Source organism: Lycorma delicatula, chromosome 4 (assembly GCF_047948215.1).
Source record: "Lycorma delicatula isolate Av1 chromosome 4, ASM4794821v1, whole genome shotgun sequence".
Classification (NCBI taxonomy): Eukaryota; Metazoa; Arthropoda; class Insecta; order Hemiptera; family Fulgoridae; genus Lycorma; species Lycorma delicatula.
The window spans coordinates 15577132-15591462 of record NC_134458.1 but is presented as its reverse complement, the minus strand read 5'-3'; the positions used below and the strand labels follow the sequence as shown (position 1 = coordinate 15591462).

The 14331-nt window shown below is 40.2% G+C and overlaps 1 protein-coding gene across 1 annotated transcript in view; it reads left to right on the top strand.

Annotated features, from left to right (window-relative positions):
- LOC142324295 (cytosolic carboxypeptidase 6-like) overlaps nucleotides 1–14331 on the top strand; it is a 99391-nt gene that overhangs the window by 4323 nt on the left and 80737 nt on the right. The window contains exon 2 of the mRNA XM_075365223.1: nucleotides 12728–12850. Within this exon, the coding sequence (XP_075221338.1) occupies nucleotides 12728–12850 (123 nt within the window). The remainder of the gene's footprint in view (nucleotides 1–12727; nucleotides 12851–14331) is intronic.

Sequence of the window (14331 nt, the reverse complement as noted above, 5' to 3'; positions counted from 1 at the left end):
GACACTGGCCGCGATATGCTGGGGATCAGAGCGATTTTTAATGAATCGCAGAAACTGACGTTTGTCATACCGGAAGGTAGACCTGGCCGTATGATAGAGAAGATGGTGGCATATGCAGGCAGAGGACGGGAGGACTCGATTAGAATCTTTACCGCCTCTTCGAACGAGAGAATACAAAGAGCAAAATTGCCAGGAGTTGAGAGATCTACTCCAGCGGTCGCGGAAAGTAGAATTTTGGTAGTGAAAGCGACTGGTAAGACTTATGCTGATCTCCAGAGACAAATGAAGGAGACCGTAACACAGGAGGAGACGGGTGAACGTCTGTCGCTCAGAAGAGGAGCGAACTTTGTATAAGAGTTAAGGGATCACAGAAGGCAGAAGAGTTAAAAAAATACACTGCGTAACAAAGCTGTCGATCTCTATGTTGATTTCAGGACAAGAGGGAACCTAACAGCCATAGTACACACTAAAGACACCGACAGGGAAACAACTGAACAGGAAATCCAACACGCAGTGTTGGATTTCCTGTTCAGGAAAGGTGCTTGTTGAGGAGGAGGAATTTAGAGTGACATTAGTACGTCCTACCTTTGGAGAAACTCGGAACGACAGAATTGTTACTAGTTACCGCGCAGCGGTTAGACTTCCTGAGAATCAAATACGCATCGGATGGGTGCACTGTTGCGCTTATGTGCAAGAGAGAGCTGATAGCTGCTACAGGTGCTGGGGGACAGGCCACGTGGCATCAAATTTTCAGAGTACCGATCGTAGAAACCTTTTTTAAACTGCGGGAAAGTAGAACATAAGAGGGCACAGAGTGAGGACCCAGCAGCCTGTGCGTTTTGTGGTGCGGAGGGCCACGGGACAGGCAGATGCACGAAAAAATGAGATAGCTGCTATTTAATGCGAATAAGAGCCGACGGGCTATCGATTTCTGTTACGACGTCGCACAGAGAGAGAACGTCGACATAATACTTGTGACTGAAACGAACGCGGCGGTGGTGGCAGGGCCTCGATGGTTGGTGGACCTCACGGGCAAGACGGCGATAGGGTTCCCAGTGAATAGTCCATCGATAGTAGCAAATGATGCGGGACGAGGATATGTGTGTGCTGACCTGGGAGAGATGGTGGTATATAGTTGTTGCCAAATACAAACATTGAAGAATTCGTTGACTTTTTGGAAGACCTTAGCCATAAAGTAAACAGAAACAGAGATAGAAAAGTCCTAGTAGCGGGAGACTTTAACGCTAAGCCTCCCGATCTTATTGGTCGTGCTACTACACTATGAGGACGATACTTAAGTGAATGGGCGAGCGCTTTGGGGCTTGTTTTAACGAAGAAGGTGACACATTAGTACGGAGGGAGTAGCGTTCGGTGCTCGACTTTGTGTTTACCAACGAAGACAAAATCGGCGATTACTGTAATTGGGAGGTTCTGCAGGAGGAGAGCCTATCGGATCATCTAATGATTCGGTACGACTCGGACGCCCAACAGAAAATAAAACCGCTGACAAAACTGACCACTTCTAAGAAGGGCTGTATGAAGATTGCGCAGGGAATACGTCAAATATTAGCGGAGAGGGTAACGCCAGATGAATTTGTGAACATTATGCAAGATAAATGCAGAGTAACTGGAGTCACCTATAGCAGGCCTCGAAGGCAGCACGTGTATGGTGGTGTGAGGAAATTGGGTGGCTGCACAAACAAGCATGGACTAAGGAAAGGGCTAATCGAAGAGATGATCCTACACTGATGGAACGTACCCGATCACAGTATACGGCGTCTCGTGTCGCCTTGAAAGCTGCAATTAAACAGGCGAAGAGTAAATCTAGGAAGGAGTTATGCCTTGATATCGACAACGACCCGTGGGCTCGTGGCTATCAACTAGTGGTTGGGAAACTTTTTCGAACTTTGCCGACATTAACTAAGGCGCGAGTCAGGACAGCAGTGAGAGCACTGTTTCCAGACCGGGAGGAACCTCCCAGAGAGGAGATAGAGGTGGAGGATATCCCGCCATTCCGTACTGAAGAGCTCATGCGGGCGGGCAGGAGAATGAAGTTACATAAGAGTCCGGGCCCGGAAGAGTTCCCGGTAGAAATTGTGCGTATTTTGGTGGATGAGGCACCAGTAGACACCTTCAGGAAGATGAAGGCTGTACTGAGACAAGGACACATTCCGAAGCAATAGAATCGAGCGAGGCTCGTTTTGATAAAGAAGAATAATGCAGTGGAAGCGTCTTCGGTCAGGCTGTTGTCTAATTAATAACATCTGTAAATTACTTGAGAGGATGATGGAGAGCTATGTAAAAGAGGCGATACTGGCCAAAGGAAGACATCATGAAGGATAATATGGCTTCAGAGCGGGGACTTCTAAGATCGACGCAGTCAAGGACCGCGTCGATTGTAGAGTCGTGGATGACACGTAAGGATAGTGGATAAAGCAGCAGCCTGCACCTGGAGGACCAGGAAGATATTAGTAGTGGTTTTCCTGGATGTAAGAAATGTCTTTAAGTCCGTCAGCTGGTAGTCAATTGTCCAGACGATGCGGGAGTGGGGCATAAACGGGTGCATGAGAAGAATGGTCCAAAGCTATTTAGATGAAAGGAACCTAATCTGTAAACTTGGAAGTTCGGAGCTGAGGTTTCGCTCCACAAGCGGGGTGCCCCAGGACCAGTCCTGGGTCCCCTGCTACAGAACATGGTGTATGAGTATATGATGGAGTTCTGAAGCTGCGTTATCTGGACGGTGTGACTACAATTGCTTATGCAGACGACCTTGCCCTCGTCGTGGTAGCAAGAACGGAAGAAGCAGTTCCTGAGGCGGCTAATACTGCAATAGCTACTGTTGGAGAGTGGATGCTAGACAAAGGTTGACGGTTATCGCAGGAAAGGACCACATACATCAGTATGACGGTTTTAAACCAATATTTGTTTCGGTTCCGCCTGGCAGCTGACGAGCTGTGCATCTGCGGGAGGTCCAGTCGAACGAACACATAATATTCGACTGCCCAGCTCTTGGGAGAGCCAGAACTCAGATCACCCTGAAACTTAGAGGTCAAGGGGAAAATTGGCCCCTTACAAGCAGCGAATCAATGTGACGTGAGCGGCATTGTCAGACCATGTGGGAGTTCCTTGATGCGGTTGCTTTGTTCAATCGACATTAGTAGTTTACCTAAGGAAAAAGACTCCTACCGCAATACTGTTGGAAACTAACAGAGAGATATGGCTGGCTACCAGCCAGATTAAGGCTCCAAGCGCTTTAATGGTGGACAGATACTTGCTGGAATTCAGCGGCCTAGGCGTGGCAGCGAATTGCTGCTTTGACGAAGTAAATTATTATTTATGGATGTCATATATATTTTTAGTAGTTGACGTGGTGCGCCTACCCATTTTAGTGGTATATGACAAGCGCGCGGTGGACACATAAGCGAGTGGTGTATGATACCGTGCTTAGTCGGCTCACGCTATTAGGTAAGCTCTAGGAGCTATTTAGGACACTGGTCCCTAAACTATTTCGAGGATCAGTAGCCGTTTGTGACACAGACATTCGGTCTTATGCTTTAGGGTGATGGAATGGGATGGTGGCGAGAGAAATGCCAAGCATACCAATGATACCCTAGACCAAGGTGTGGTTCGGGAGGAAGTTTGGTGAGACCAACTTCTGGCTCACATTTCTTGACAGGGCATGGAGTCTTTAGGAGCTACCTGTGCGGCCAGAGAAGGGCGGAGGATCCCAACTACCCTTATTGTGGGGATTCTGACACACCCGAGCATTTGGTATTCTAGTCCCCAAGATGGGAAGTGCAGCGGCGAGGGTGTGCGGGAACACGGGGGGTGATCGGCGAGAGTTCATGGTAGAGATCATGCTGGCAAGTGAGGATAATTTTCACGCGATAGCAACATTCGTGTCGGGGATACTAAAAGAAAAAGAAAGGGAAGCTAGGGGGGGTGAGAGACATCCTCGGCTGCAGTCGTCGTCTTTCCATGTGAATGTGTTACACCGGTGGGCGGCGGCGATGAAAGTAGGGGACTCTCGAGTCCCTGTGCTATTAAGATCGAGTACCGGCAAGGTTTCCCTTAGGGGTTACCCTGTTGAGGTAGGCACAAAAGACCAAGACCCGGTTGTGGAGGTGGGGTTGCTGGGAACAGCATAGCCGGGTCTGGCTGCCCGCCCTTGTGGTTAGAGGCAAAGGCACTAGCCGGAGCTGTGTGATGCTTTGATGTGTATCCAGCTCCGGGAAGCAGAGGCAAAAAAAAAATACTAGAAAAACCATAATAAACTTCCGCTGGCGGAAACCCAATCGCAGTAACAAATAAATGTGAATACTTCATCGTGATGATTTCTTCTACAATATCATTCGAGCGTTAATTCATGGAAAAAGTTGAAGCAGGAAAAATAGTACTTAACAGTTTATGAGATAACTATACGAGTAAGGATTCCATTATTGACTTAGGAGAATAGAGTTATTTGTTCTCATATATAAATCAGTGGTTTTGTACAGGGCCGAGGTATTATCAGGGGAAGTTAGAGAGGAACTTCAAAAATTTTACACGAACAAAATATTTTCATTTTTTTTTTATTATATAGATTTTCTTCAAATTACATGTTGTAACATGGAAATAGGAAGCGATTTATTGTTTCAGAAGCTTTACGTAAACATTTTAGTACGTAAAAAAGAATAATAAATAAGTAATAAACAAGACTTAGGTCGACAAAGTGATTTATCGAAATTATGACTCAAAGAAAATGCGGTCGATGTAAAAGCTGAATGAATCTGGCGGACAAATACAATTACACGCTTTATTTTGCAAGAAATGTTAGGAAGTAAAAGATATTAAATATTAAGGAAGTAAAGATATTAAAGTTAGAGGACGCAGAGTGTAAACGGATGGAACACGCAGGATTAGATAAGAATGCCATTTAATTTACAAAAACATGATATCGGGGGATGAAAAATGTATAAATGATAAATTTAGCAGAGGACATACGAGTATTATTTTTAAAGTCAACTATTCTATCGTTAAACAATAAACCAAACAGCGATGCAACTACTCTTTTTTGTGGAAGAGGAAGAAGACGTCCTCCATTATTTTTAAAGAAATGCTCAATGTTAAGTGACATGGGAATGGAATGATTCAATAAAAATGGGTTACATAGGAGTGACGTTATTTTTTTATCTTCAGCCATTTGACTGGTTTGATGCAGCTCTCCAAGATTTCCTATCTAGTACGACGTTTCATTTCGGAATATCCCCTACATCGTATACCCCTGACAATTTGATTTCTATATTCCAAACATTGCCTGCCTGCAAACTGTTTCCCATATACCTGTCTCTCAAATACAAATTCCAGGATTCCGTAAGTTGTGATCTATAAGTCTGTCTCTTCTTTTAACTATATTTTACCAAATGCTTCTTTCTTCATCGATTTGCCGCAAAACCTCTACATTTGTCACTTTATCCACCCATCTGATTTTTTCATTCTCCTATAGCCAAAGCCATATTTCAAAAGCTTCTAATCTTTTCTTCTCAGGTGTTCCGATCGTCCAAGTTTCACTTCCTTATAAAGCTACGTTCCAAATATATACTTTCAAAAAAGTTTTCCTGACATTTATATTCATTTTTGATGTAAACAAATTATATTTCTGATTGAAATCTCGTTTCCCTGTGCTACTCGGCATTTTATACCGCTCCTGCTTCGTCCATCTTTAGTAATTCTACTTCCCAAATAACAAAATTCTTTTCCCTTCATAGCCTTTTCTCGTCCTATTTTTGTATTCAGCGGTCCATCTACATTACTTCTACTACATTTCATTAGTTTCGTTTTTTTCTTCTTCATTTTCATCCAAAGTTCTTTCGTAGGACTTCATCCGTGCTATGTATTGTTTCTTATAATTCTTTTTTACTCTCGGCTAGAATTATTATAACAACCGCAAATCGTAGTATCTTTATCTTTTCACCTTGTACTGTTACTCCGGATCTAAATTATTCTTTAAACTCATTAACCAGTAGTTCTATGTAAAGATTTATAAAGTAACAGGGGTAGGGAATATGCTTGTCGGACTCCTTTTTTTATTAATGCTTTATTCTTATGCTCTTCGATTATTACTGATGCAGTCTGGTTTCTGGGTTTGTAGAGTTATAGAGATAATGAGATTACAGAAATCCTCAATGGTGTGTAGGATTGGAATAAATTGGTGTTTATACAGGAAACAACAAAGTACATGAGAATGGGCGGTTGATAAATAAATTCAATTATTAAAATTTAATTTATTATTACCTATTACCAATATTGGAATGAACTTAATATTATTTTGCTGTATCTGTAGGTTGGACTGACAACTGTGAAGGGGCATCTGTTCCTTTTGTGTAGAGTTTTTCTATGATGGTTGTTATTTATGTTATTTTTATGTAAGAAATTTGTTCTGATAATTTATGAAAATTATACATATTAGAAGAATAATGTAAACATTACCGTTTTTATTACGGTTATTATATTGAAAGACTGAAATACGTTCTAAGAATCTATGATTTTATTATTATTTTTACTTTTCCGACGAATATAACTAGAATAGCTACTTTAAAGGGGAAAGTATGGAAATCGTGTGAAAAATGGATTGTTGGAAGTTTTGTTAATCTTCACGTTTTAGGATCAAACTAATTCATCTCGCAGAAAAACCATATGTATAACAAATATACGAGCGTACATATTTATTACGTATGTCGGTATGTGTTGCACTACGTTTGGGCATATATCGCAGGATTGACCGAACCGATTTTCCTCAAATTTGGCTCAAATGTTTCTATATATGGGGCGTTAATCATATTAATTGTTTTCAAGATTTGTTCAGAGGGTGGGTAATATCGTGAACAAACCGGTTTCGATTATCTTCAGAGGCACTTTAGAAAAAAATGTACTTTGGCAAATTTGTTACCTACATTAAATGTATAAATAATCAAAAATGACTTGTTGAATATATCAACCCTTTTTAAAAATTTGAATATGTATTTTTCTTTTTTGCTCTATCGCCCTTAGGTTTTAATATTAAAAAAATGTGGTATTTTATAAGTTGTACAGAAATAGGGGGCGCCAAATCCAAGATGGCGGCAGTCGCCCATCTTGGATTACTACACTAATCCAAGACGGCCGAATACTGAAATCTTGAATTCGTGACGTCATCCAAGATGGCCGAAAGTTGCCATTTTGGATTTGGCGCTCGTACCCCTGTTTACGTACTACTTTTATACAACATACATAAGGCTATTAAAAAATGTCTACAACTTTCCAAAATAATAAATCCCAGACTTTAAACGCAGAAAACCTTTATTTATAAACTTAAGTCCTTGTTGTAGCCTTTATTGGAGGGGTTGTTAGTTTTAGAAAAAATTTACTTAAGCAAACTCGGTAAGCTTAACCTATGTATGAATATTTTTAGAAATTCATTTTTTAAATTTATTCTCTACCTCTAAAAAATATAATATTCTATTTTTTTGTCTAATTCTTTTAATTTATATAAATAAAGAAAAACAATTTCATTTAATTTTGTTTATCGCGTTAAAAAAGGGGAATGAAATTTAAGTAGTTATGGCTTCTACAATATATTCCGGACCCGAAATAAGAAGTAATTATTTTCATTGCTGTCATAATAGGTGTACTTTATTTTTTCAATATTTTGAAACGTTTTGTCTTTTATTTAGTTTGCTAAGGATTACTTCGTTATAAAAAACAATTTATTAACTTGTCTCCGCAGATTAAGGGAGCCCACAAAATCAAAAATTTTTTCATTTGAAATTTGAAAATTTGAACTCTTAAATCTTATTTTAGCAGCAATTTATACGAGGGTAAGTGAATTATTATCCGCAATGTAGTTATAAATTTTATTGCAATACAAATAGGAAACTTACATGTACTTCATTTTTCAACATAGTCCCGTTGCATTTAAACGCACTTGGTCCATCGTTGCACAAGCTTCCTGATGCCCTCATAAAAGAAGGTTTTCGGTTGAGGTGCGAGCCAGGAATGCACCGACTCTTTCACTGTTTCGTCTGAGGTAAATCGACGGCCCGTTAGTGTCTCTTTGAGTAGACAAAACAAATGTTAGTCAGAAGGGACAAGATCAGGTAATCCTGATGACTACCTGATCCTACGGAGGATGAGCCAGTACTTCAAAGTTGAGTTTCTGGAGCGTTTCAGCAGTGTGGGCAGCAGTATGTAGACGGGCATTGTCGTGCAACAACACAACACCTTTCGACAGCAGTCTTCGGCGTTTGCTTCAAATTGCAGGCTTCACCTTCGCAGTAAGCATCTCACTGTAACGCGCACCGTTTATTTTCGTGCCCCTTTCCTCATAATGTTCAGTGCCGGGCCTTGTGAGTCCCAAAAAACCGTAAGCATCAGTTTTCCTGCGGAGGGTTGGGTCTTGATTTTTTAGCAGGGCGAATTTTTGCATGTTTCCATTCCATACTCTGCCATTTACTCTCCAGTTCGTAATGATGGATCCATGTTTCGTCACCAGTGATGATTCTGTCTAAGAAGATGTCCCGTTCGTTACCATAGCGATCCAAATATTTTTGTCAGATGTCCAAGCCCGTTTGTTTAGTAACTGTGTGGGTTGTTTTGGGACCCATCTTCATCAATATTTACTATTCTGTCTAAGAAAACCATGTCACGTGCACACTCAATATTTTCCTCATTTGTGGCGGTAAACGGTCGTCCGGCTCCATCGTCGTGCGTAACACTTGTGTGACCATTTTTTCATTTTTCAATCCATTCGTAGACACTTCGTTGCGGCAACACACTGTTCCCGTACTGTACCAAAATCTTCGATGAATTCGGCCCCTGATACACCTTCCGACCACAAAAAAAACGGATCACTGAATGTTGCTCTTCTTTGGTGAAAACTGAAAGCAAAGAAGCCATGGTCAACGGCTGGGCAGCGATAATGAAACTAACCTAGCAACATCAAACCTGCACAGACATAACTACAATTAAACCATGCATGCGTTATATACGCAACACGACCGTACTACCAACATAAACAAAAATATAACTAAATTTCGGATAATAATTGACTTAACCTCGTACTATTATATAAACGGGAAGAGAGTTTTTGTTTGTTCGGGATATACAAAAAACAATTTGATAAATCTCAACCAACGTTTTACCCGTGTTTCTTGGCATAACTCAGAAAGTTTTTAGATATATTTCAGCTCGAAGAAACTATGTACGTAGATGTAGCAGTAGAGGTTTGGCAGTTGAAGCGCAAACTTTACGAATTAAATTAACGAACTGTGAGCTGTGAGTCTCTACCGCTGTGTGAGCCGGATTTGAACTGAACAATTCAAATAGATCGAATGAATAATATTACAAAAATAATAGAATTAAATTTACTTATATAAAATAGTATTAAATTATTTCAAAAGATCCTGTTTCATAAAAATGGGCTTGCCGTAAGGACTGCATGTAAGGCTATTTACCATCAAAACCTTTAATGAAAATAATGACAGCGTGAAGGCTACGCCGAAATCGTTAAGATGCCACGATCGCATACCATCAGCACATGGATACATAATTTTGAGGAAACAGGTTCAGCAATGTAAAAGAAACCTTCAGGCGGTGTTATCGAGATTTTTCGAGCTGCTTTCATAAGAACTTTGCACCGTTCGATTCATCGTCATGCGGATAGTACAGTCGGATAGTACAAATGTTCGTCAGGAAGACATGTGGATAGTTTCAATATATGTGGATGGTTTCCGGGTGTCCGCGGCATGGTTTTTCAAGTACCTAAGGCTGTAGCTGGAGAGGTCTGGTCTGTTTAACAAAAACGTCTCGAAAGTTACAGCCAAGACGTAGAAGGCTATACTCATACCCATTAAAGGCTCGTGGGGAATAGGGAAGGGACACGGATGATTACACGGCTCTTGATGTCAGTAGCGACATCGATTGTTCTATATGCGGTTCCAACTTGGTTCGAGACCCTAAAAAAGTGGAAGAATGCGGGATTGATGACGTTCCTTGCTGCAGCGGAGAGCGGCGCTGAAAGTGGTGACTGCGTACAGGATAATTTTTGTGTAAAGAGAGGCAATCCTTCCTGGCGAGCGTCCTTCCAATTCGTCAACGAGGCCTGCAATTGAAGCGAGTGTATGATAAGCATGCAAAGGCCAGATGCTGCATCCCTTATTGTAGAAAAGTGGAAGACAAGGTGGGATAAAGCGCGCACGGCGGCTTGGACCGGAGGCAGATCCCATAATTAGTGGCTTGGCTGGGGAGAAAGCATATAGAAGTGAATTATTATGTCTGTCAGCTTCTCTCTGGCCATGGAGAGTTCAGGGTCTATCGCCAAAAGTTTAGACGGAAAGGGTTTCCAAACCGCATCCATTGCGGACTTGCAGAAACACCACAGCATACATTATACGACTGCTCTAGGTGGAATGAGTTGAAAGAACGGCATTACCGACGGTGGTTAACACCTGAGAACACTGTGGCTCACATGTTGCGACGTGCTAAAGAATAGCAGGAAGTAGCAATGGTAGCCGCGTAAGTCTTGACGAATTGGTTTGCTTGGCAATCCTCCCGCCACCACCCCATTCGGTCGCCTTAAAGCATAAGATCGAATGTGTGTGCCACAAACGGCTACGAAGCCTCGAAACAGTTTAGCGACCAGAGTCCTAACTAGCTTCAAGAGCTAACCTAAAAGCGGGAGCGGAAAAGCGTGGTACCATACACCACTCGCTTGTGTGTTCCACTGCCCACTTGTCATATATCACTAAAATGGGTAGGCGCACCTCGTCAACTACTAAAACATATATGACTAACAATAATTAAATTTATTTCATCAAAGACAACAATTCGCTGCCACGCCTAGGTCGCTGAATGCCAGCAAGTACCTTTCCACCATTAAAGCGCTTGGAGACTTATTCTGGCTGATAGCCACGGATATCTCTCAGTTAGCTTCCTACAGTAGCATGGTAGGAGTCTTTTCCCTTAGGTTAACTACTGATGTCGGGTTAACGAAGGAACCGTATCACAAAAGTCCCACACAATCCGACCATGCGGCTCTTGCTACATTAACTGGCCCTTTGTGAGTGGCCAATTTTCCCCTTAACCTGTAAGTTCCAGGGTGGTCTGGGTTCTGGCTCCCCAACATTATTTCGACTGTGCAGTCGAACATAATGTGTTCGTTCGACTCGACCTTCCAGCAGACGTAAAGCTCATCAGCTGCCAAACGGAAACGAAATAAATATTGGTTTAAATTTGCATGGTTAGAGAGCACTCGGGCTCCCGTAGCCCATAAAAACGAAGAAGAGACATACTATCCCCCCAAGTCCTGTATAAATCTATACAAGGACTTTCCCTTAGTAATGGTGTGCCATTCTTGCTGCCATGCATCCATCGTGAGGCTGTAAAGCCTCTTCCGCAGGGCAACTGTTCGAAATTAGAACCGGTGCATTGAGATCACCGTTCCACTCTGGTACTGGCCCGGCAATTGAGGCTCTGCGCTTAATCCTTAAATTTTGAATAAGTGCTCGATTTCTATCCAAACTATGCGCCCAAACGGACGCTGCGTAAGAGGTCATGCTTTCGAAGACACCTCGGTATACCAAATACAAATGAGGGCCCGACAGCCCGTAATCCTTTCAAAAAATCCTTCTAAGCTTGTGCATCAGAGAGACGGCGTCCAGCGTTACTTGCCTAATGCAGTTGCTAACCAACATCTTCTCATCAAATAAAACACCTAGGTACTTATGAACTCGAACTCAGCTGATTACACAGCCTTTATACTTAATAGTGGGGTTACGACTGTACAATAATTTATCTGCATCCTTCAGAAACATAAACTTCATCTTTTTTTGTTGGTCTGGTACGTTTTTTTTGTTGCCATGAATTCCATACCTGGACCTGGTCTCTTCTCACCGTACAACAGGTGTTCGTTGTGTGACAGCGGGCAGTATAATAAAGAACGATTGTTAAAAGGACCCATTCTTTACAAAAAGGGTTCTTTTTTTGTCCCTTTCTGGATTCCTTCAATTATTATACTCTCTATTACTTTCATAATAACTGGTAGGAATCCATTACTCAGGACGGCTACCGATTTTGTTAAGTATTATTTGGATAGTTTGTACTATGTTTAATGCAAAGGCTAAATGCTAGGCCACTATTCATGGAATGTTATATTGTAGCTTTAGGTATCCACGCTTGTAGTTGAATTGCTGTAGAATTTTGTATTGTAACTGGCAGGAAAGAGGATGATTTGTACTGGTAATTTGTATGCTTACGAGACTGGCATATTGTTATAGCTTATAGTTAAATTGTAAAATTATTTGATATGTTTGTACTGATGTGTTATTTCACAATGTCTTGGTGAAGGTAACTTATATTGTTTATGATGTTTGTTTATAATAATAATGTAGAATCGTTTTGTAAAATGTATTATGTTAAAATAAAATATATATAGGGAGGGATAAACGGCATTTTTTTACTATTTAAATGTTATAAACAAATTTATTTAATACAATATTTTTATAAAAATAATTAGTTTTAAAAATGTCTGGTTTTTCTGAATCACCTGCATGTATATTATATATTTTCAAACGACACAGAGTTTACATGTTCAATAACTACAGTACATAATAAATTATGAAATTATTTGCTATTTTATATTTTAATTGTACAAATAAAAGTGAAATAAATAAATTAACTGAGAATTGTATTAAAATCTTTATTTTTTCAACAGAAAGTGAAGATAGTGACAATGAAGGTGGTGCGGGTAATGTATCTAGAGTTGTTATGAGACCCCCGGGTCACAGCGGCAAAGCTAAAAAAGGACATCTTTGTTTTGACGCCTCTTTTGAAACCGGTAAGCAATATTTATAGCCGATTATTCTTCTACGATAATTATTCTTATTATTTACTTAACTAGAATTTAGTATTAAAATATCGAGTTCGTTATCGATCTAACAAATAAATATATTATTTTGATCTGTACGTAACAATGCATTAAGTATAGATTACATTAGGAACGGGTAAGTAAAGCTACTTCACGGAAAAACAAAACGATCTACCAGAGTATCTGCCTAGACATATCATTGGAAAACAGTAATCAGAGTAACAAAATACGCGGTTAATAATTAAATTAAAAAATAATAGTGCATTTAAAATAAAAATAGATGAAATAATAGTAAGTTAAATAACGACAGAATAAACAACATTTTAGAAGGCCGCTGAAAACATTTTTAAGCACACGTTTAACAGAAATGCAAAAAGTTCAGGTTTTAACTATTATTATTTATTTTTTTAATTATATCATTCAGAAATTCATGGAGAAATAACGTTTTTTCTATAAAAAAAATCTTTTCCTTTTAATTTGATAAACTACTGGAAAAATCTTTATAATGGATCTGTAATGTATTAAAAATGATAACAAAAGTATAATAATATAGCTTTCACTTAAGCCTAAATACTGTATTGAATTACACGAAAAGAGTTCTTTTGTCTGGTTTGATAGGTGGAGTTTGTGATTTTTAAAGATTAAGTGATTATTATCTTTTTAACCAAGGTTAAACTAGCTCATTTTATATCTTGAAAATTTATTTATTTAGGGAGCCTGAAAAGACAATATTATATTTCAGATAAATAATACAGAAATAGGAATACTAGCGTCAAATCCAAAATAGCAGCTGTCAGCCATATTGTATGACGTCACGAATCCAAGATGTCGATGGTCGGCCATATTGAATTAGTGAGGTGAGTGGCGCTAGTAGCTGCAGTGTTACCAACGTAACTATATTGTTTGTATTATATATTAATTATTTAAGTAATATTTCAAAGGTTGTAGAACAGCTGTTGTGACGTTTTTTTGAGCGGTCCAATTGAGTAAATGAACAATATTTTAAGTGAAAAAAATATGGAACGGCTAAGTTTCGAACGGTCGTCGGTTGGTTGCGAGTCGGTTGGCTGACGCCTTAGAGCTTTCGGCTACAGCAGCTGACCGACAAACGGAGTGAAATTCGTTGTACATAAGTCGATGTAAATAATTTCAATATTTTATTGTTAGTACCTATAACCATCGCCGCAGTAGGTGTCGTCATGTTTTAACGTCACACTAGTCTGTGTGTGTTTTTGTGTGTGAATAAAACTTTAGACAAAATGGTTCTGGTCGTCGTTGCGGGCACCGAAAGTCATCACCGAGTTAAGTTCTCGACATCCAGAAGGTGGCTGCGCATTCACCGGCCACGCCCTGTCAACAAATTTAGACGTACCTCAAAGCCTGGTCATCGTGGCGGGCACCGGGAGGTAGTGCGAGGTTCTCGTTGTCGTGGTCGTTGTGCACCAGGAGGT